Here is a 24,239-nt window from a genome sequence, read left to right on the forward strand (position 1 = left end):
CTCTTCCTGTGACACAGCTTTTTCTGCTGCATCTCTCCCACCCCAGGGAGCTTGGGTAGCTCGTTGGTCCCCCTCTTCCCTGGAGTGCTTGTGGTTTTAAAGTGCTGATGCTAATCGGATTTGAGTCGACTTACTGTCAAAGTAGCTTTACATGTTCCTTGAAGACTATTTTGGAGTTACGATCAAGATTTGGATCTTGGCTGTTGGCCTGCAGGGGCCGACTTCTTTGCAACGGCAGCATCTTGAATATAAATAGAAGAGAGGGATGGAAAAGATGTCCCAGTATTAGCAAGCAGCAGCCAAAGTGAATTTGGACAGGAATCCCACATAGCGCATCAGAAAGCAGCGGATGAACTTGGATAGCACCATGGGGCTCCTCCATGTCTTCTCGGCTTTTTGATTGCTGGCAAGATCCAGCCTCCAACATCTGGAAGGGCAGTGAGTACTTGGAGCAGAGTGGCAGGCAGTTGGGAATCATGGAGGGAGAGCCTCGGCCAGCCTTCCCCAACCTGGTGCCCTCCAGATGTGTTGGACTGCAACTCCCATCATTCCCAGCCAGCCTGGCTGAGTTGCGGCAGACCCTGGAGCTACATTGCAGGCAGTGGCATGAGATGGATTCTCCAGGCCCATCAGATTCTCAGGACTAGGAGGATTTGAGTCCGGTGCAAAGTGTCCTGAACTCTGCAGCATCAGACATTGGGAATAAACAACAAGAGCTGGGGGGTGGGAGGGGGTGTCTTCACCACTGCCTATGTCAGAGGCTCCAGGGTAGCATGCTAGATCATTGCTTACATGTGTTCTAGCTTTCACAGTGGTGGGGAAGATCTGCAAGGCAGGCGGTGTTAGCCTAGCCCAGTTACGCGCTCCCAGGTCCCCACTTCAGCATTAACCCAGGCTCAGTGGTTGGGCAGGTGGGCTTCCTGGGGTCTGTTGGAGTTCCATTTCCCTCCCCAAGCTTCGTTTTCGGCACTCCCTAATTTCGAGTGTTTGTACCTGGTGTCGGGCCCATTGGTGTACTGCAGCCTTCCCCAACCTGGTGCCCTCTAGACGTTTTGGACTACAACTCACAGCATTCCTGCCCATTGGCCATGCTGGCTAGGGCTGGTGAGAGGTGAAGTCCAACACATCTGGAGGCCACTGGGTTGGGGAAGCCTGGTACACTGCCTGTGCCGCTGCCCTGCACTCTCCCTGCCTGAGCTGTAAGAGGTGCTCTTGGACTTGGTGTGAGGACGCCCTGCTTTGGCATCCCATGGCCACAGCTCCTTGTCAGGAGCAGCTCATGACTTCATGGCCACCATGACAGCTAGGAGGTTGTCCCGCAATGTTTTGGGCCCCATACATGGGGCAGGCCATACACTTGATTTGATGTTTTGTGAGTGAGATGGGGGTGGGGTGGGGGTAAGCGTTCCCTTGCCTTGGACAGTTTGCTGTCCGGTAAGGTTTAGGCTTACAGACAGAGACTTTAGACCTCCGCAGTGGGGTTACACCTGTCTGGTTCATCAGCCCTCACACTGATGGAGCCTGATGGCCTCTAGTGACCCTTGTGGAGTTTCCTCTTAATATGCTTAGAGCTCCTGGCAAACCTCTGGCTGATCTCTGGAATAAAAATAAGGCCCAAGCAGTGGACTTAGCCACTCCTAGATGCCCTCTCCATTGATCAGAGCTGGAATTGCTTTCTCTGTGACAGGGAGCGTAGGATGTTGCAGCAGCAGGGATTTTTTTCATGCAAAGTAGGCCGAAGTAAGAGTGAGCAATGGGGGGGGGGGGGTTGCGTAATCATAATTATTTTTGTTATTTGTAGGGAGCATATTACCTCTTATGAAAACTCAGTAAAAATAAGTTATTAAAAAGAAGAAACATCAGGGATGACAGCAAATACAGAGAGGCTTGGAATGAGTCTGACTGAATACAGGCTAGAGTCCATTTTAGGGACTATTCCATGGTGGGAAGGGAGGCAAAGAGCTTACTTCTCCACTAATATTTCATCTGCACAGTGCCATCCAGAGGAGCTGTTTAGAGTGGGAATGTCATTTGCTGAAAGCTTTGCAGATCAAGTGGCTCGCATCTGCTCTGACCTGGATATCATTTGTGTGTAGTGAAGCGCCCCTTTAGCCCAGGGCTGTGGGCACATTTGGCAATTCAAAAAACTGTCTCGGGCACCACCACAAAATGGCTGCCACAGGAGGCATGTTAAAGGGCAAGGAACCCACCCAAAAGCCGGTGTGCAAGGCACCACCAACAGAAACCTATTTTACAGCAATCCCAGAAAATGGGTTGATTGTTTTAAAAGTATGGGTGCGGGTGGTTGGGCACCTTGGCAGATGCTAAGAAAGGGGCCTGAGGGTGCATAGGTGTGTGTGGGCACCACATTACCACCCCTGCTGTAGCCAGTCTTGCCACTGCTGCTTGGACGATTTCCAGCTGTTGCAAGCTAAGCATGTTGGCAGGCTGCTTGGAGAGGGACCTTTTGCCATCTGTTGACTTGACCCTTGTCCTTCCTGGCTAATAACCTCAACCTGAGGAGTGACTGGCTGGGTCTGGGAGACGCAGAATGCCTCGCTAAGAGTGGGGCAGGGATCCCAGCCATTTTGAAGGACGTAGCTGTGCGACTGCTCCTGGGGAAAAACCTCCTTCGGCCCAAATGATTTGTCCGCCTGTTGCCTGTTCACAAATCTCTCCTTGGGCAAGGTGCTTGAGCAAGTGGTGGGATCCCAGCTCCAGACATTCCCGGATGACACAGATTATCTGCATCCATTTCAGTGCACTTTCCAGCTTAGTCTTGGGACAGAAGCCGCCTTGATTGATGACCTATGCTGGGAGATGAACCTTTGGTGGCCTTCAAAACCACCAACTACAGTATCCTTCTGGATCAGCTGCCTGGGATGGGGATTGGAGGCACTGCATTCCAGTGTTCCTGTGCGGAAAGTTGATTCCAGAAGGTGATGCTGCGGACATCTGTTCCACTCCATGACACTTATGCTGTGGGGAGATGCAGGGCTCTCTTCCTGTATCTCCATGCTATTTAATGGCTACATGAAATGACTACATGGTCATCTGGAGCTTGGAAGTGCCATCAGTATTCCTTTTCACTCAATCCAGGTGTGGTGGTGGCTGTTCTAGACCAGTGCCTGGAGACTGTAATGGACTGGATTAGGTCTAATAAACAGAAACTCAATCCAGGCGAGAAGGAAGTGCTGATGGTAGGAGATTCCATTGACCATGGAGGTGGTGTTTGGCCTGTTCTCGATGGGATTGCAGTTCCCCTTAGGGATCAGGTTTGCACCTTGGGGTACTGTTAAATCTGGCTTTGCATCTGGATGCATCTGTGGCCAGATACGCAGTTCATTAGCTTTGGTTGGTGCTCTGCCTGGAAACTCTTCCTGGGAAAAATATGATTTTGCCAAAGGTAATCCCTTGGGTTATTGCAACGTGCTCTGCATGGGGCTGCTTCTGAAAAGCGTTTGGGAACTTCAGCTGGTTTAAAACATGGCAGCCAAGTGGTTAACTGGGATTCACTGTCCTGAATATATCATGTCAGTGCTTAAAGATCTTCACAGGCTTTCCCTTTGTTTCTGGGCATAATTTAAAATACTGATATGTGGCATATAAAGCCCTAAATGGCTTATCTGAAGGACTGCCTTCTCCCATAAGAACTTGCCCATGTGCTGAGGTGGTGATCTGAGGCCCTGCTTTGCATGTGCCCAACTTTAGTGGTTAGGTAGGTGCCTGCTGGGGGCAGGGCCTTTTTTAGGGTGGTGCCTAGGTTGTGGTATGCTTTCTGGAGAGACATTCATTTGGCACCTACTCTTTTTTTCTTTCGGGTGCCAACTTAAAAGTCTGCTTTATTTACATCAACTTTTGGCAGGAGGTAGTATGAGCGTTGTCCTTTTCTACTCTTTAAATTATGCTGCTGGTTTATTTTAGTGTTGTTCTAGCTTGTTTCAATATTTTATTTTTGCATTGGATTTTTGAATCTTTATGTTAGCTTCCCAAGGCTGCAATCCTATATCCATGCACCTGGGAGCAAGCCCTTAATGGGACTTACTTCTGAGTAGACATCTATAGGATTGTGTTTTCAGAGATGCTGTTGTGGGAAAGCTGGGCAGAACTATTTCAAGTGCATTTCTTTCTGCTTCCCTGCCCTTGCAGATTCATTGCCCCTCTCTCAGGGGGACTCTGACCGCAGTGAGGAGAATAGTTGTTTCACTGTTTGATATATTAGCAGGGATAAATAGCCCTCAGTGAATTCAGCAAAGGGCAGGTTTTCACAAATAATCTAGTAGCACTCCACAGGCGATCCCACATAAGTGGCCAGTTGATACTTCAGAAGAAGCCCATGCCTGTCCACACCCTGAGGCCGGTGAGACCTTGCTCTGGGTGCCTCTGCCATTAGTAATTTATTTTATTTATTTATTATTAAATTTATTAATCGCCCATCTGGCTGGTCACCCAGCCACTCTGGGCGATGTACAGCATACAATAAAACAGTTTAAAATGATCAAATTCTACAATAAAAACATTTTTATTTATTTATTATTAAATTAGTAATTATGTGGGGATCTACCAGGGACAGGGGGTATGTATTTATGTAGGTGTGTCATGTGGGGGGGGGGGCCTCTCCCTCTTCTGTTTTTTTTCGTTGGGTACTTGAAGGCAAAAGCCTACTTTCCTAGGGAGTTAGGATTTCCTTTGAGCAAGGTGGGTGATGTGTCGAAACAAACAAACCCAAGGCAATGACAACAGGGAAAGTGACGTATGGCACAGGAATGGATCTTGCTTACATGACATAATTCAAGTCTGCGACTTGAGGTGTTAGACTCCCAAATGAAATCGACTGTGTGGCCTGTGTCTGCGTAATGCAAAGTACATCAATAGCTCCCCCATCCCCTAATTGGGTAGGGGGAAGGGTCCCATCGTGTTGGCTTCTCTGGTTCTTGCACATATACCCCTGCCTGGTGACAGATTCTGGTTTATTTTTTGTTAATGAAAACCAAGGGCAGTATCCAAGTCAACACGAGCGCTAACTTGAATTACATTACGCTGGTGTAAGGGACCTCTGGCACAGTGCCAGTAGCGCTAGCTGGTTTTCCTGGAAATCACGCCGCCCAGCACTGGTGGTGTTGCGCTACAGGTCCCCTGTGCTAGCGCAACATAATTTACGTTAGTGCTCATGTCGACTTGGATACTGCCCTAAGATTGTCAAGAACCTGGATTTTGCATCTCGTCCAGTATATGCTGTGCTTCCACACTGTTGTACCCTTCCCATAGACCCTGGCATGGCCTTGAGCGTTTGATGCGCTCTGCATCCAGCTCTGCCACAGACAACAGTGAATGGACCTCTGTTAGCTAATCTTCTGGTTCCCTGTCCTTCTCCTTTTTTCCATCAGTATTTTCCGGGACGCCCCATCGTCATGAACTATCTTCGCAACCTGGACTTGTGGCTGAAGCCAAAGACAAATGTTTCAGGTAGCGAGTGGGAGGAAGCTCTGAGGAATAAAGAGGAGGTATGTTGACTGAACAAGGAGCTTTTTTTTATACCCCAAAAGTATGGGCCTTTTCTTCCTTTTTCTCCCCAAGTGTTTTTCATATATCCCATTGTTTGGAAACTCCTTCCACACTTGCTTGTGTACTGATCAGCCTCTGTTTGCTTTGTTTCAAATGAGAAGTGGTATATAAATGTTGTACTGTATCTTTAAATAAAATCTTATTTAAAGATACAGTACCAGTGGTATCTCATTCCTCATAGACCGAAGTATGTATATAATTTGTTAAATGACAATTGCTGGCAATGTAGTACTGTTCATGCTGGTCTTTATCACATTTTTAGAGCTGTCCCAAGATCAAAATTTATTGGACAGTATTTTAATTCTCATCAGATATATGACTGGCCTGGATATTCCCTGTGATCCAAAAATTGTTCTATTTAAAAGGAGTTATTGAAAAATCAGACATGGAATTAATGCTAAGTTTATTAACTGCAACATTAAACATAGCCTCCAGTTAGGGAAAAAGCAAGAGAATAGTAGGGTTAGAAGGGGCCTATAAGACCTTTGGACAGGAAGGCCTGGCGTGCTATGGTCCATGGGGTCACGAAGAGTCGGACACGACTTAATGACTGAACAACAACAATAAGACCGTTGAGTCCATCCCCCAAATCAGCGTTACAATTTCTGAATGGTTTAGAAAATATACTATTTATGGAAAAACTGACATTTTGTAAGATATTATGTAAGTCCAACATAGATCAGGTAGCTAATACGTTTATCAAGAATTGGTCAGTGTTCACAATGGATTAGAAATAGAAGAAATTGTGCCACGTCATTTTCCTCTCCTATAGTATTACCTTTTGGGGGGTATATTCCTTGTATTATATTTGTGTTGCTTTGCATAAAGGGGGAAAAACTGTACCCAAAATGCCGCCTCCCCCAACATGGGGAAGTTCAGGAGTGATGGAGAAGTTCGTCTGCCGTTACTGATGTTTGCACTGCAGAGTCCTTGTTAAACTCCCGAGGAACTCCAGGGTTCCCTGGAACACCGTTTGAAAGCTACTGTCCTAGTCTTTCATCCCTTTCTGTCTGTCTCCTCCTTCCCCCACAACCTTGTCATGCCGTGAGAGCTTTTTCCCTACCCTGTCTTTCAGCTTCCAAATGCCAGGTTGCCGGAGAACCTAACCTGGGTAGGATGTCAAGGAAACATACGAGGTTTTCCATGTGGGCTCTGGACTCTCTTCCACCTCCTGACGGTGCAGGAAGCGCAAGTAGGCCCCAAGTATGCCTGTGAGTGATGCACCCTCTGCTGTCTTAGCTTGGCAGTTGTTGCTTTCTCTTGGTCAGCCTCTGTTCAGACTTCTGCACCTTCTCCATGTGATCTTCCACCAAAAGTATAGAAAGGCGTTTTTACAGCGTAGTGTCCCTTATCTTGGTCATCGTTCCACCCTCACCCTTCACGGTTGGAGAATTTTGTGCATATTCTCTGTTGGCATCCTCCTTCCTTTTTTTCTTTTCTGTTTTGCTAATTTCTTTGGGGGAAGGGGGCAAAAGGGAATAGTTTCTGACCTTGCACAACTCTGGCTTCTTCAAAATCCCACAGAGATGTCTCAAGGTTTCCTGACTGTTTAATTTTTGGATTTTGACATGTGGCATCCAAGTAATTGCACATAGTCACTTCTATAGTTTTAGAAGCCTGAGAAGAGGAAGTACTTAAGCATATGAGCAGCATTACTTATGTAAGAAGTAACACTGGAATGAAAATAAATGTGGCTATGGATGCTGGGGTAGATATGAACATGCTGGTATCTTTGCACTCCCAAACAGTGATAGTTTACTCTGGAAGCAATTCAGCAGTGATGTACTTAACTCTTACACCATCTGCCCTGCCAGCTCAATTTGCTCCCCACTGGATGCCAAACATGTGCAAAGTAGCATGGGAAAGAACTGGTGTGCAACAGAGTAGTAGTGGCTGGGAGGACAGGGTCTAATCCTTGCCCTCGCCTACTGCTTTCCCCCATAACACCCTAACCCCAAGGCGGTTTTCTTGATGTAGTAAACATTCTGTCCAGAACCCCAGTGGAGGAAAGTAGCCAACAAGGGAAGGATTAAACACCCCATAATTCCCACTGCAAACTGTGCCTTTCCCCCCACCACTTTGCCCAGGCTTGTAATTCAGGAACCTAGGCCTTGAATTGGCAGGGTGGGCAGTGCAGAAGTAAAGCACCTTACTCCAGCGGTAGTAACTTCAGCAGTTAACTACCACTCTTTGGAAATGCAAGCGCAAATGCATCCACCTGTAATCTGTTCCTATTCTAATGTGATAGCAGCAGAACTAGCTGTGCTTTGGGGAAGGAAACAGCGTCTGAATTCACTGTGAAGTGTGGCGCATTTTTTCTGGCCATTCATTACTCTCAGTTTAACTGTCCTGCCCTTTCTTTCCGTTCTCTTTCCCTAGCGGCACCAGAGGTCCTCCCTACCATGAGAGAGTATGTCCGGTACTTCTTTGGCTGCCGGGAATGCGCAGAGCACTTTGAAGGCATGGCGGCAGAGTCCATGGACAAAGTGAAGACAAAAGATGGGGCTATTCTCTGGCTTTGGTCAAGGCATAACAGAGTCAATGCTCGCTTGGCAGGTAAAGGCCCTATTGCTGGAGGAGTGCACATCGACGTCTGTCTGTCTGTCTCAGGGCAATATGTAAGAGTGTTGCCCATTGTAGCCGTTAGCTAATTGATGTCTGCTGTTTCCTTGGGATAGTCCTGAGTATACCCTTGCCCAGGGAGGGAGATGTGGCATTCTGAAAATTTAGGCCTGGTTTCCATATTTAGCTGTAGTGCTGCAGCTGCTTCCACACCATGCCATTAGGTCGTGTGTCACCGGCATGGTATATAAGCACATAATCCATCCTCACCAAAGAACAGTCTAGGGCAAGGATGGGGATCCACTGGCCAATGGGCCAAATTTGGCCCGCCAGGCCTGCCCACCTTGGATGAGGCCCCACCCCAAAGCCCTGCCTCCTCCAATGGGAGAGGGGGCAGAAGAGTAAAGGATGGCTCGGCTCCACTCCTCCCTCAAGTTCCCCGGGAGGAGTAAAGCTGACGCCTTGTGGGCTTTGCTGCCTTGTGGGCTTTGCTTCGGCTGGGCTTTTCCTAGCTGGGGAAAGCGTAGGCCAAGATAGCAGGTTCCCTGGCTGTCCAGCATATCTGGAGGGCACCAGGTTGGAGAGAGCTGCACTATTTCTGCAGTTTGCAGGTTTCAGCTGCTCTGTCCCCCCACTTGACTACAACTGTAGAACTGTAGAATATGGAAACTTTCTTTAAAAAATCATCATCATGATTTATCGAGCAGTTTCCTTTGAGGAAGAACATTTATTGTCAAACCTTGCTGGGCAGATTTGGAAACTAAAGGCGCAATCCTATGCATGTTTAGACAGAAAAATGTTCTACAACTCCCAGCATGCCCTACTCAGCATGGCTGGCAGGGGCATGCTGGGAGTTGTAGGGCTTTTTTCTTTCTAAACATGCACAGGATTGCTCCCTGACTTGTTTCTAAGCCTGTCTTGCAGCTGTCAGTTTTGTTTTTGCTTGGTTCTGCCTCTTTCTGGCTGCAGTTGCAATTGCTATAACTACCAAACTTTCCTCAGCCAGGTTCTTTGCTGATGTGCTTTGCTGATGTTTGCTGATGTTCTTTGCTGATTCAGAAAGGGTGGGGATGGGGGAGGGTGGCCGGTTGACCCTGCATCATAAAGGGAGAAACTAAAAATAAGCCAGGCCCTTGATGCAACACGCTCCCTCATTTTTCCTGCTGCTTTACAGGCAGTGACTGAGGGGAAAGGATTTCTGAATTAAGACAAATTCCCCATCATGAATAGAAACAAATAGCCTTTGTTTCTCTGAATACCTTGCTCTGTGCTGTGTTAGGCTTTTGAGCACGAAACATCCAGCACACCATATCTCTGCCTTTGGGAGTCCAGTAACTCCTTGATTTACCAGCCCTGAAAACACTGCCATTTGGAGGGAAACCTGAGAGGCAGCCTGCCGCCTGCCGTGCTGGAGAGGGCTGCCCTGCCTCCTCCTACAAAGGGAGGGAATTAAAACAATGTGATGTTGGCAAGTGCGTGCTAAGCATTAACCCCTCACCACATGCACAAGTGCCATTGTGAGGCAGAGCTGGGGGCCAGCTCCAGCCCTTGTTGTGAGAGGAACAAGCAGCTGGCGGTATCGAGCCAGAGAGGTAGCTACTAAATCTCATCCGTCTTTCCTGCGGGGGGCTTCTGAAGGCCGACACGTGCCCTAGGAGGACCCTCCTCCCGAGACGACTGTCCCAAATGCTCAATTTCGTGCACACAGATGCAATCCCTTGTTCCCCAGACCCCTTGCCTCTGACATGGGGAGGGGTAGGTGACTCTGGTTAAGGCAGGGGGGAGGAGCTCATTGGCCTAACCAAGGAAACAAAGGAATTATTTACTCCTGGTCCCTCTTGGGGTTTTTCCACCCTCGCTTCCCTACCCCAGGGAAATAATCTCCCTTTTTCTAAGGCATATACTTCATCGTCACAGTGCATTTGAAGTTTGCTTTATGTTATGTGATTTTCCCTTATCCCCCCCCCCTTTTACTTATTCCCTCAAACCCAGGTAGCCACTTTAAACGTGCTAAATCCTCTTCAGAGTTTCATCAGAGCATTCATCAGGTTTATGTGATGGTCAATCTCTCTCTTCAGTGCTGGGACTATTAACTAGTGCAAGGAAATGTTTACAACACCTCGCGCATCTGTTTGAAAATATAGGAATAGACTAGTGAATGTGGACAGTTGATAAATTGTCATTGTCAACATTCACTAGTACTGTTTCACCATAATTTCAGATGGTCTCCTGAGCATGCAGAATTGTTAGCAGTCCCTTGTAGTTCTCAACAGATTCCGCTCTCAGGATACCGATTGTAACAGAGACATGCGTGCATAAATACGTATAAAACTTACAAGCTCCGCATTTTCTAGCTAGCCTTCCGCTTGATTCAGAAAATTGGAGGTGGCTAGAAGGTAGATTCCTTGGCCCCTCCTAGCATGCTTTTGGCAATGTTTTAATCTGTGCTAGGGACTATTGGTATCATTGGATGTACCTCAAAGACAGCCTAACGCTGAACACCAGGAGTTGGATCTGGATTTGCACTCGTGGAAAGAGCGGTGGTGCAGTTCCGCAAACATGCTGCAGAAGCGGTAGTGCAACGTGTACAGATTGAAATCTGGCCTTAAAGCAGGAGTGCACGATATGTTGTACAACATTGCCCAAGAGTGTAGCACTTGTGCAACCCAGTATGCTGGATCGGGATTCTGGCGTTAACGGAATGACATCTCACAACAAGGCAAAAGTTGCTGTGCTTTTGCAGTATGCCTTCCACTTGTGTAGGACGGAATCTGGATCCAAGCCCAAATGTTTGGGGACAGATGACATGGCTTGACCATCTCCTGTATGCCCTGTACTTACAGAGGCATCTGACTGACCACTGTTGGGGAAAAAAAATGCTGGGTTCAGTCGGATCCAACAAAGGCAAGATGGATGTTACATAACGGAGATGGTGCCCTTTCTGTTTGAATAGTTGGCAGTAGGGAAGACTAGCTCATGTGCACACATAGAATTGTAGCCACTGGATTGTCATTTGCTGAATAATTTTATTCCTGGCATTGTTTCCAATCAGCTTTAAAAGAACCCCTCAGCTGAAGCCATTATTTTCCTTAGGCAAAGCCGAAGAACATACAGTTTAATTTTTTTTATGGCTGTCCTTTTGTCCTTGGAGCAGAATTGCCTGTACATATATCCACATACAGTGGTTGGAATAGTGGCTTTTAACAAGCAGATACTCTGGATCAAATCCACCATTTGGCCATTATGCCTGTATAGGGCAAGCTAGCATCTCTCAGCTGTAACTCACAGCGTTGTTGCAGGGCTAAATAGAATGAGAATGGTAAAATATCTTAGAGATGTGAAGGCCCCAAAAATAAAACAGAGAAAAACACCTGGAGAAGGCATACTGGAGTATTTCTGCTGTGGAAATCTGTTCTTGGCTAAGAAGCAGAGGGTTCAGAAGTTTGCAGCCCTTTCAAAGCGATGAAGCAAATACTTTCAACTTTTTAAAAAAGCTGCTTTGTATTCAGCTGCTTTGAGCATGGTTTCATGGAAAAGCAGTGTAAGTGTGTTTTTATAAGTATTTGTCTTCATATTCTATGCCATAGTTTGTTTGTTTTATTTTTATACTGCCCAATAGCCAAAGCTCTCTGGGCAGTTCGCAAAAATTAAAACAACAGAGTGCAGCATAAAACAATATAAAATATAAAAGTTTAAAGCCACAACATAGCGGTACAACCAGAATAAAACCTAGCAGCAAAGCAGAGATTTAAAATACGGATTTAAAACACCAGAGCTAACGGATTAAGAAGGTAAAATGCTAAAATACTGGGAGAATAAAGAGGTCTTCACCTGGCGCTGGAAGGAGAACAATGTAGGCTCCAGGTGAACCTCTCTAGGGAGTTCATTCCACAGCTGGGGGGAGGGAGGGCACAGCAGAAAAGGCCCAAGTTCTAGTAGCCACCCACCTCACTTCCTTTGGTGGGGGCTCCTGGAGAAGGACCCCTGAGGATGATCTTAGGGTCCAGGCAGGCACATATGGCAGGAGGCGATCCTTCAGATAATCTGTCCTCAAGCTGTTTAGGGCTTTGAATGTTAATACCAGCACTTTGAATCGGGCCTGGAAATGGACTGGCAGCCTGCAAACTCTTCAAAGCATTACCATAAGCATTCCATAAGTATTTCCACGAATATTGGCAGGCATCCTCCTTGAGCTGTCATTTTAGTGCCTGGAAAGTAACAAGAATTAGGGTACAACCCTATGCATGTTTAAACAGAAGAATGTCCTACATCTCCCAGCATTTCCACATGCATAGGATTGCAACCCTTAGGCAATTTCAAAGTAATCAGTGTATATAGGACCCAATCCAGCACCGGTCGCATGCAGCTGATCTTGTGCAATGGCTAGTGGGCCTGGATGGGGATGCGCTTTCCTACCCCCATCAAAACTTGCATCCAGCCAGTTCAGTGGAACCATGGGCAGCACTGGAGCGGGCATGCCAGGATGTGCCTGCAGCCTGCTTTCGCATTGGCTGTGCCCATGTGATCTGCCTTCCGCACACCACTCTCCCCGACTGGATCAGGTGTTTTGACATGCCCTTCGCCTTCAGCATAGGGTAGGATATATATATTTAAAATAAATACATCGGTTTGGATCCTAGGTGATAACATTCCCAGGTTTTGCACAAAAAAGTTGACCAGGAAAAATTTCCGTTTGCTTCAGAAAATTTTCTGGTGCCCTAGAGAGCAATCTAATTTAGCATGTTTGTTTTACTTGTATTTCATAAACAACAAAGCTAAAAAAAAGCACTCCATGTTAATTTTCTGTCCCAATACACCACAAGTATTTGACCTGAAATATTTGAGGAAAAATACTTAATTAAACGTTACGTAGAAAATTTTATTGGAAAAATTGTAAAAATTTAAGGACAACAGCATGTGCTTCCTTTACATGTTTTAAATTTAAGGAAAAAAACCAAAGGTATGGAAAACTGTTGATACACTAATAAATTTTAGCAACCCAAAAAACTGGGCATGATATGCTGACAACAACTCATCTGTTTCAACAAAGTTCAGCTCTCTTCTGCTGAGGTTGTTGGGGCACCTCCAGTTTTGCTTTCACTACCTATTCATTCTGTTTCACACTGAGACATTAAATGCGATTCCTTCAACAGAACCTAATATTTTCTAGAGCCATCTAAGTTTTTAAAGAAAGAAAGATGCTATGATATCACTCTGCAGAAAAACAAAGCACCCTTCCATTTTGCTCATCCATGTAGCACCCTTGTCAGCATCTAGACAGGGAGTGGGCCAGTCCAGCTCCAACCACTGTGCCAATAGGCCAGTACTTCTAGCATGACCTTGGGCGCCAGCTAGTCACCTTCCAGATTCCACCTTCCGAATTCTGCCCATGTCCCACCATGCTGGTCCATAATACAGTTTATTAATATCTGTGCAGAATGCTAAATAAGGACATCCTTTGAGCTTTGCGGTGGTTACATCCTGAACTCCACTTTTGGTTTTTCTTTGTTCAGGTACTGCAAGTGAAAATCCCAAATTTCCCAAGATCCAGTGGCCTCCTAAAGATTTGTGTTGGTCCTGCCAGATCAGCATCAATGGAAAGCGCTTGTGGGATCACCGCGCTGTCCTGAGATTCTTCAGGTTTCATTTTTCACCAGGCAACATTTACTTGGATTTCCTAAAGCCTGAGAGGGGGCTTCTGGTCAGATATGGTCGAGACGTTGAGGAGAGAGTCCATGAAGCTGAGGGGAAGCTCGAGGGGGGAGGAGAAGAAGCAAATGGCAGAGGAGATGAAGCAAATGGCAGAGGAGATGAAGAAGAGTTTGAGGACGACGAGAAGAGGACAGATAAACCGCAGAGTGGGAAAGTGGGGAAAACTGGTCCAGAAAGATCAGGCCCTCCAGACCTGCATAAGCCAAGTATTGTCAAGATGAGCACAAAGACAAAAAAGCTGGAGGAAGATATTGTTGATCTTGATACCTTCAGCGAGCAGCACTACAAAAGCAAGGCCTTGAAGTTGGCAGGCCAGGCCAGTAGCAGCCACAGGCGGAACAAGAGGGATGTTGGGCTGGTGCCGATGAAGGATGGGGGCCGCCAGCCTTTTGATCACGATGCGGTCTGGGAGCGCCCGTGGAATAAGGGCCTGGGTCCCCAGCAGCTTGTTGGCATCTTGGAGGAGGTGGAGGTTAGAGAGGAGGGCGGGGTCACCGTGAGGAGGAACCAGTGGTTCCACATACTGGGAGTGGGCTTTTCCCGGCTGGACGTCAGCTTGTGTATTGCCTTGTATTTCCTCTCCTCCGTGTGTCTACTGGGCATGTACACTTTCTTCCGCCTACGCATGAGGTATCGCAAGGGCCGGCCGGGCTTCCCATCAGCCTGAGAAGGAAGCAGAGGTGCAGCAGCCAGTGGGTGGGTGGGGCGGGTGTGTCCACCTGCCTGCAGTGGCGGCTTCTCACCGACCATTTGTACTCTGGTTACGGATACACAAACACAACGGTACGCAGGTACCACATTTGTTGTGAAGGGTGCATTATGTGCCACTTGGCCTTGCAAAATGTATGGAAGTGGCAACCAGGAGAAGGAATCAGCAGTTCTCTACGTAAAGGGAAACGTGGTGAATGGGACAGGCCGGTTTCCATCACAATTGCTGCATCGTGGGTGTATTTTGTATTTGCTTATCTGTATTTGAGTATGAATAGTTGAGTGATACGTTGATTTTAGTAATAAAAAGGGCGTGGGTTTCTATTTCAGGACACATGCTAACAGTGTGGTTCTCTGAGGAATGAGAAGGGTCTCTTAAAAATTTTGGGCTCGCCTTGGGGGTGGTGTACTGAAAGCATTCAGATCCCACTGGGCAAATGTAGCATAATCCTCCTTCAGAGAATCAGAGTGTAACATGGTTCTTGTAGGTTTTTAATGTGGCCAGTTTGGTAGCAGCAGCAAATTGGCTATTTGTTTTTAATATTAATCAGACAGGGAACTCCATTTGTAATTTTTAAAGGCTGCTTTTCCTACTCTATCTATAGTGGGGGACTTGTTGAGTGAGAGGCTGAATTTTTGTGCCTGGTATCTTGAGGTACTTCTGAGCCCATTAATACCCTGAAGAAACCTCGTCCCAGTGTTTTTAATCTAGATATAGAAGCACAGTCTAAAATAGTCAGTTAGGAGAAGCCTTGATCGGGGGGGGGGGGGGGGGTATTAACTAAACTGGACTCAAAAGCTTCTGAGCCATTGTGAAACTATCTTCAATAAAACCAGTGGGTGTGAGGCTGTGTTTGCAGCTGGTGTTAAAAAAAATAATAAGCAGAACTGTATTACATACGCGCACGCACGTGCACGCCGTCATTTTGGCATTAAGAATAGCGGGCAGCCTGCGGCATAAGTGCCACAAATGGCAGCTGGAGGAGCTTGTTGTGTCCTTGTACAAGAGTTCCTGTGGGCCTGGCTGTAGCATAGCCAGGCCCGCACTCCTTTCCATGCTGCACTGCCTTCTGTTCCTTGGCTCAGCGGACCAAAGGCAAAAACAACCCAAAGCATGTGGACTTGAACTTGTGGCACGCCACTGGTGCAAAGAGATGAGGGCGGCTGAGGATGGCAACAAGCACAAATGCTCTTCCTAACAGTCAGGGCTGGGCAATGGAATGTGTCGATCAACATGGGGTGAAAGCTCCTAGGCACAAGAACTTTTTCCATTATCAAAGACCAGCACTTTTCAGTTGCCGCTCCCTTCCTAGCAGACCCTTCCATGGTCTCTTTTCCCCTGTCCCTTTCTCCTTTTCTTCCTCTTTGCAGTTCCCTCCCCGAGCCACTCTCCTGCTAGCCAGTCTACCAACTACACCTTTGATTTCACCCCCCCTCCCTTTCCAACCTAGCCTGTGACCCCCAGGATACCCCTATCTTCAAGCAGCTCTTGTCGCTGTCATCACCCAGTTCCCTTTAATTCCATTGTCAGCAGAAGAGAAGAGAGTGAGGGGTGGGGTAAATTGCCAGGAGTGGGGGAGGGGACAGCCATCTGGACCCAAGCCACAAGTCGACTATCTCTGATTTCTGAGAGTGATCACGGCTAGAGCATGTGTGTTCAAGCGGAAAGAAGATTGGGATTTAGGAAGTATACCGATAAGACATGAAACATGGGTTGTACCTTAGGACTTCTAAAGACTCCTTGGCTCCCATTTCTGGCCCAGATCATCACTAATGACTAGCTGGCCTTCTTGTGCCAGAGCTGTTGAACCACCTCAGTGGAGAGAGGAAATAGCAGGGGTTCAGTTTAAAAATGAAGCAGCTTCTGCTGGGGAAGCTACCGGTGGTAACGCAACAGCGAGGATTGAGTGGGCCTAGCTCTCTTCGCTAGGGAAATGAGGTAGGGCTAACGGGGCAGGCGGACTGGCCATGATAGTAGCAGCTTCATCCCTGCAATAGCATGGCTTTCAACTAAGACATGGCCAATCTCTGTTCATAGCAACAAGCTCGCCACCGTTACCACCAGCAAGAAGGTTTTGTGGTGGTAATGGGGCAATGTATGGCGCAGGTAGATATTATCAAAGCTGCTGTCCTCAGAGTACTGTACGTTTTCCCATTTCTGCATCCCTCTCCTCACCTCCTTTATCTTGGTATGTCTCCTCTTCCCTTTGCAAGTTTAGGTGCTCTTTTATACACAAGTGCCTTGTACGGCTCCCTCCTCCAAATAGCCCACTTGAGCTGGTGTAGCGTGGTGGCTAAACATGTGAGTGTGATGACCTGGGAAGTCCCTGATTCCAATCACACTTGTGTCCAGAACTTACCCAGTAGCCTTAGGAAAGCCATATCCTCAATCCCCCATCTGCAACAAGGAGATAACAAATACTGGCCGACCATAAAGTTGTGGTAAGGTTTACTGAGTTAATGTATGTGAAATGCTTTGAACAGGTGAGGTCAACTATATAAAAGTGTATTCATATTATTATTGGGACCTACCTGTTTTTCCAGATGCATAAACCAACCTTCCCCAGCCTGGTGCCCTCCTGACTGTAACTTCCACAATTCTCAGCCATCATGGCCAATGTCCATGCTGGCTGGGTGTTATGGGAGTTGCAGTCGAAAACATCTGGAGGGCGCCAGGTTGGGGAAGTTTGGCATGAACACTCGTTCAGTGTTGAGAGAACTCCTTCCATTACCTGTGGGATTATAGCGATGGCCACCCCTCCCCTATTCCTCTCTAACACAGCTCCAGTCTTGGCTACAGAGAGGTGCTAGAAGTATTACTCAACCTTATCATATTCCACCATGGTTTCTTAATATTGGGGCAGGGGGGGGATTGGGAAAGGAGGAGTATCCTGATGAAATATCTGAAGGAGACCAGTCATTACTAGCTTGTCACCATTTGTCACTTATTTCTCCAGTTCATCAGAGGGGCTTGCTGATTTCTCTAGACTCTAGGCTGTGGGCTAAAACAATTTAACCCCTTTCCGGATGACCAAGTTCAACAACTAAAGTTGGGAAAGGCTGGGCTAGTACAGTGCAGCCTTTCCCAGCCTAGCGTCCGCCAGGTGTGTCGGATGGCTGGGGACAATGAGAGTTCTGGTCCACTATATCTGGGGATACAATCTCAAATTGTATGAGCTCTCTGATGGGTGCCAAGGAACTAATGTGCTTCCTGAAAAGCTCCCCTTGAGACAAACTAGCCTTTCCAGCAGTCATTTTGCCTTTCCAAAATGTGCCTGAGGTAACAGCACCTTTTTTTTTTTTTTTTTTAAGGGCAGTGAGGGGCTAGAAAAAGCTGGCCATCCCTGATTTCAATTGTACGCTCTGTGTGACAGGGACCTTCACTACATGTTGAAGTCCCTGGCACACTTTCAGCACGAATAACACTAATAGACTCCCAGCAGGCTGCATGTAGCACAGACCTACCTAATGTTCAAAAAATGTGTGTTTCTTTGTGTTTTGAGACACAGCTGTTTCATCTCTAATGTAACTGGATTATTTTTCCCTGTGTGTAGGCTGCTATTAAATTCAAGTTTAACTATACTGTTTTTTAAAGGTGCTGGGGCAGTGCTTAAAAGGGTCTGAGGTTTTCGTTGGGAGGGTGTGAATGTCTCTGTCTTTGTGAATGTTGTTTGGAGGATGTGACTGTCTGTCGTTGTGAATGTCTCTCTGTGTCTTTGTGAATGTCTGTCTTTGTGAATGTCGTTCAGAGGATGTGAATGTCTCTGTCTTTGTGAATGTCTCTGTCTTTGTGCCCAGGCCCTCTTGTAAAAACATTGCTGCAACCACCTTGTTTCCATAATACTGTTACAGCAATTGTAGGATTGTAAGTATTAGAGCCAAAACAGACATTACTTTAAATCCTTATCAACGATTTCTTCATTTTTACTCTAGAGCAGGTTCAGGGCGCCCAATCTAGATCTTAAAAGCCCCCCTACACCTCACACTTGGCTCCTGATAGGGGTGGGGGGAGCTGCACGTACTCCAGAGTAAAAATGAAAAAGTTGTAGCTGCTAGATATGGATTTAAATTAATGTCTCTTTTGGCCCTTAATCTACTGGGGCTGGTGGGTTTAAATAACAGTTCTGAAAATCCATCAGCCCTTCTCAGGTATCCCTAGTGGGGGGGCCATGACATTAACAGTAAGTGCCTTTTAGCTAGATTTCCTTAGGATGGGAATTATCAGTTTCTGTATTCTTGGGGTGGGGGATACTCTTGTTATCCAGACAATGGTCTGGGGGCTAGAAATGTATTTTGCCTCACAAACTGATGTCCCAGTTGCTCAGGCCCTATCCTAAAGCTGGCACCCTCGAGCAGTAACTACACTTCACAGTTCTGGAGCACACGTGTGTGGACATTGCTGGGGTATTGAATTATGTACAAAATCCAAAGTGATGTAATATTAAGATATGGAAAATAATACTGTTTCAGTGGCCCAAATCCAGCCTGTTGAGTGCCAGGGGGCCATCCCTGAGTGAAGATGTTGATGCCTTTTTGGCTCCTCACAATGAACGATGTAGGTTTAGGTGCAGTGCAGGAACCATGGTTGTGACGTTGGTCCTACCTCCTCTTCCTATGCCTGCCTGCAGGACAGGTTGGTGCATCCACATCCCCCTTGAGTAAGTTCTTCCCCATCCCTTTCGTTGGCATTATGCTACATGAGAGGCACTTGCCACAAGTGGGTGAGGCCTGCTGGTAATCTCCTTTTGACATGCATGTGTCCCATAACAAAACAGGCTGGTGGGGGAAGAGAAACCACTAGCCCAAATCCTATATGTATTTGATTAGTCTGAATTGGGTGTGGGGGGGAGCTGTTGTGTGCAGGGTATGAACTGCAGCAAGTGACTTGCCGATTATAGCAGGTCACCTGATTCCCCCCCCCCCATGTGTTTTGTGTTTCCTAGATCCCCTATTTTTATGGCAGTCTACCTCAAGGCCACTGTGGAAAGAGACTACCTATCTACCTTGCTTTACACCATTCTAATCAATGTGTCTGCTATTTATTTTATACCCTCTTATGACCCTATCCCAAAGCCCTGAGGTGTTTTATAATGGGGTGGTAAAGAAACCATTTCTTTAAAGGAAAAAAAAAGGAAAGGGGGCTTCTTTGATTTGCTTTCCCTTCTTTCGATCCAAATGACTTTGCCTACTGCCATTTTCTCTGTTCCTCCACCTGCACAGCTACTGCACGGGAATGATCCAAGGAGTATCTGATCTTTCATGCTCTCGCTGTATTTCGTTGTGTTAGTGGAATAAATTTATTTTTGCTAATAAATATTCATGTGTTTGACCAAAGTTTTTTGTTTCAAGTTTCTAAGAGTATGATACATTGCAAGATGTTAGTTGACAAACCCTCCTTTAAACATCTAGAATAGCCACTAAAGTTTTCCTAAAGTAAATTTGCAGATTGAATTTGACTTTGCTCTGATGAAACCTTTGTAGCAATTTTGAGGAAAGCTAAAAGAATTCAGAAAGATTGGTGAAATTTCTTGGAAGGTTTTTGTACTGGGGGGGGGATTTTCAACTATCACATCATCATCATTATTAAATTTATAACCACCTATATACAAAATACTCCAGGTGGTGTACAAAGTTAAAAACAATTGTAAAAAGAAACCCAACAATAAAAACAGTATATATAACTGTCAACAAAGAGGAATGAGAGTTCTAAAAAGGGAAGGCCTGCTGGAATAATAGCATCTTTAATTCCTGCCTAAAAACCTTCGAAGGGGTTAGGCGCATTTCAGCCTGCAGGTCATTCCACAATTGAGGGGTGGCAAAGGAAAAGGTCCTCCTGCAGCAGATAGCCCTCAGAGGACCTTAGATGGCGGACTGGGGCGTAGGGGAGATGTGCTCCCTGAGGTACCTTGGACCTAGGCTACGTAAGGCCTTAAAAGTAGGAACCAGCACTTTATATTTTGCCTGGAAACAAATTGGCAGCCAGTGTAAAGATTTTAAAACCAGTATAATATGGTTTCCACGGGGTGTCCTGGAGGCCAACATGGCTGCCATATTCTGTACTATTCAGAGTTTCTGGACTAGATAAAGAGGCAGCCCCAAGTACAACGTGTTACAGAAATCAAGCCTAGAGGTTACCAGTGTGTGCACCATGGTTACCAGGTCCGCATGTTCCAGGAACGGGTGTAGCTGGCGTATCGGCCAAAGTTGATAACAGGCGCTTTTCACTGTCGCCTCTACCTGGGGTGCCAGGACCAAGGTCGGGTCAAGAAGCACCCACAAGTTATGAACTTGCTCCTTCAGGGGGAGTGCAACCCCATGAAGAACTGGTTGACATACCCCAATACCTGAATTAGGACCCTTCATGACATCACGTAATGGGAGCAGCTATTTTATCATGTGATATACCGTCAGCAGAGGCAGGCCTAACTAGGGATAAGTTTCTTGTTTAATAACTAAAATCTCACCGGGCCATAGGAACTGACCATCAGTCACAGGGTCTCTAGGTCTCTGGATTCTAGCATGTGGAGTGAAGGAGCTGGTGTGAAAATGGACATGAGAGCACTCCTCATGCCCTCTGCTTAGCTACCACCTGTGTGGCCTCCCTCAGCTCAGCACAGCCCATGTGTTGAGCTGAGGGTGGCAACATAGGTAGTATGGGCCTGGGGAATCCACACATTCATCCTCACAAAATATAAAATGGTGTTCTGGGGCTGAGGTCAATGACTGGGCACCTTCAGTGCCCATGTATGAGCTACACAGTTGAAGCATACACAGTGAATTAAAAGAATGGTGCCGAGTTTTATTTTAATTGTTTTCTGTTACTCAAATAATTCTGGCAAGAAGTCCTAACTTCCACTTTTTACACCAACAATTCTGGCAATGAAGAGGTAGGAAGATGCAAGGATCGAATATGTTAGCTTTGAGGAGAGATGATTACTTATTTAATACTAAGGGCAGGTATTAATACTAATACAACAGGCTACTCACAATGCCACCGATTCCTTTATGCCCCACCAGTTCCCTTCTGCGAGAGGTGGGTCCCGCCAATTCCGTTGTGCAAGCGGGACCCACTGCTTCCACAAGGGAGATTTAGTCCTTCCTAGGGAAAGCCCTGAAATGAGTGGAAATGCTAGCTTCTGAAAGGAGGAAGGTTGGCGGAGCTCCCTCAGGTGAGCCCGACCTGCCCGCTCCCGGAAATGAGGATTTCTGCTTGTTTTGGGCTGCCCTGGACACGCTAAATCGCCATTGCACAACTGGTAGGGGCTGTTTGTACAGTGGGATTGGTGGGGTGTAAAAGAGTCGGCATACGTGCCCCACTGGGTTCGCCCTAAGTACTCCACTGAGGCCTGGTTTTCACTGTGATAGTGAGGATCTCTCAGGGCAGAACTGTATGTTACAAAGGAAATAAATGGGTGGCAAAAAAATAAAATCTGTGTCAAGTCCTTCCCCACCCACTGCACGCACACTTTCCTCTGTAATGAGTGGCTCAACTTGCTTTGTGTCCTGGTGTTATTACATTGATTTTCTCTGCCCACCAGTGGTGTGAAGTCGGAGCAGGGAAATGCTCAGCTTAATATTCCTAGGCTTGGCTATGAAAAGCTGAACTACACAGTACCAGGAGTGGGGAGATAGCTGTGGCACAGGACGACTGCTTTTATCATGTCTTCCTTATGCTAAAAAAAAAAATGTCTGCACGTAGAAAACTAACATAGGTTCAGGGCTATTTCTCTCACTGCTTTTTCTCTTAACACAGTTTTTGCTTGGAAATAGTGTTTTATGGGGAGGGCATTGGGGGGGTTAGGGTATTTTTAGAAATATGTTTTTAATGTAGAATTTTATTGTTTTAAACTGTTTTTTATTATTGTACATCGCCCAGAGTGGCTGGGTGACCAGCCAGATGGGCAATAAATAGATGATGATTGATAGATAGATGATAGATGATAGATAGATAGATAGATAGATAGATAGATAGATAGATAGATAGATAGATAGATAGATAGAATCCTCCACTGTAGGTCCACTTCAGGATTCTACCAGTTATTTTGCTATACATCTAGGCTAAGCAAGACACTGAAACCTGGACTTCTTCCAGAACATGCAAGGACTTGGGGGCAAGCAACCTGACTTCCTGCGGCCCGGTTTGTTCGGTGGGCCCTTTTGCCTTCAGTCTGAAGCAAAGCTGAGCAATCAACTCTTGTCCAGTGGCAGCATATCTGGAGAGAAAAGCTGGAGCATAAAATGTGCTTCTGGTGGGGTCACCCCATTGCCTGCTGGGTACTCCTACTCCAATGTCTGATCCTGAGACTGTGACTTATTGTTTGAGACAGTAAACCCATATCTGGGCTGTTCCACTTCAGACTGCTGGTAGGATGCCAGATGATTGAAGGCTCCACTGTACAAAATAATGTCCTTCACACAGAGGGCTAGTATGCTGGGGAAAGCCTCGGCAAGAGCCCTTCTCCCACACATCATCGTCATCATTATTTACATTTCTATACCGCCCAATAGCCAGAGCGCTCTGGGCGGTTTACAAAGATTAAAAACATTAAAAATACCATATACTGAGATTAAAAACCATTTACATAAAAAACACATGAACAGACAATATACACGAAAGAAACATATCTAAAACAAAACAAATTATCTCAAAAACAAACCATAGCCATAAGACATTCCAGGATCAATTGAACACTAATCATATACTGTTGAATGCCTGGGAAAATAGAAATGTCTTAACCTGGCGCCAAAAAGATAACAATGTTGGCACCAGGCGGGTCTCGTCAGGGAGATCATTCCATAATTTGGGGGCCACCACTGAAAAGGCCCTCTCCCTTGTCTCTGTCTTCCAAGCTTCCCTCGGTGTAGGCAGCCGGAGGAGGACCTTAGATGCTGAGTGTAGTATACAGGTAGGTTCATGTCAGGAGAGGCACTCCATCACATACTGTGGTCCCAAGCCGTGTAAGGCTTTATAGGCTAAAACCAGCACCTTGAATCAGGCTCAGAAACATACAGGCAGCCAGTGCAAGCGGCCCAGAGTTGGTCTTATATGTTTGGACCGTCTGGTCCCCGTTAGCAATCTGGCTGCTGCATTTTGCACGAGCTGCAGTTTCCGAACTGTCTTCAAAGGCAGCCCCACGTAGAGTGCATTGCAGTAATCTAATTTGGAGATTACCAGAGCATAGACAACTGAAGCTAAGTTATCCCTGTCCAGATAGGGGCGTAGCTGGGCCACCAACCGAAGTTGGTAGAAGGCACTCCATGCCACTGAAGCCACCTGAGCCTCAAGTGACAAAGATGGCTCAAGGAGAAGCCCCAAGCTACAAACCTGCTCCTTCAGGGGGAGTGCAACCCCATCCAGAGTAGGATAAGCACCCTCCACCTGATCAGAAGAACCACCCACCAACAGCATCTCAGTCTTGTCTGGATTGAGTTTCAGTTTATTAGTCCTTATCCAGTCCATTGTTGCAGCCAGGCACCAATTGAGCATATCCACAGCCTCACCTGAAGAAGATGAAAAGGAGAAATAGAGCTGTGTGTCTTCAGCATACTGATGACGATGCATCCCCAAACTCCGGATGACTGCACTCAACAGTTTCATGTAGATGTTAAATAGCATGGGAGACAGAACTGACCCCTGTGGCACTCCATACTGGAGAATCCACAGGGCTGAGCAATATTCCCCAAGCACCACC

The 24,239-nt window shown here is 46.5% G+C and overlaps 1 protein-coding gene across 1 annotated transcript in view; it reads left to right on the forward strand.

The window, feature by feature from the left end:
* QSOX1 (quiescin sulfhydryl oxidase 1) overlaps positions 1–19,878 on the forward strand; it is a 93,971-nt gene extending 74,093 nt beyond the window's left edge. The window contains exons 9-12 of the mRNA XM_084851280.1: positions 5,388–5,504; positions 6,641–6,776; positions 7,945–8,121; positions 13,641–19,878. Of these exons, the coding sequence (XP_084707406.1) occupies positions 5,388–5,504; positions 6,641–6,776; positions 7,945–8,121; positions 13,641–14,506 (1,296 nt within the window). The 3' untranslated portion in view covers positions 14,507–19,878. The remainder of the gene's footprint in view (positions 1–5,387; positions 5,505–6,640; positions 6,777–7,944; positions 8,122–13,640) is intronic.
* Positions 19,879–24,239: the final 4,361 nt, after the last annotated feature.

Source organism: Heloderma suspectum, chromosome 4, assembly GCF_057233095.1.
Source record: "Heloderma suspectum isolate Gila_16-S chromosome 4, 16-S_ref, whole genome shotgun sequence".
Lineage (NCBI taxonomy): Eukaryota > Metazoa > Chordata > Lepidosauria > Squamata > Helodermatidae > Heloderma > Heloderma suspectum.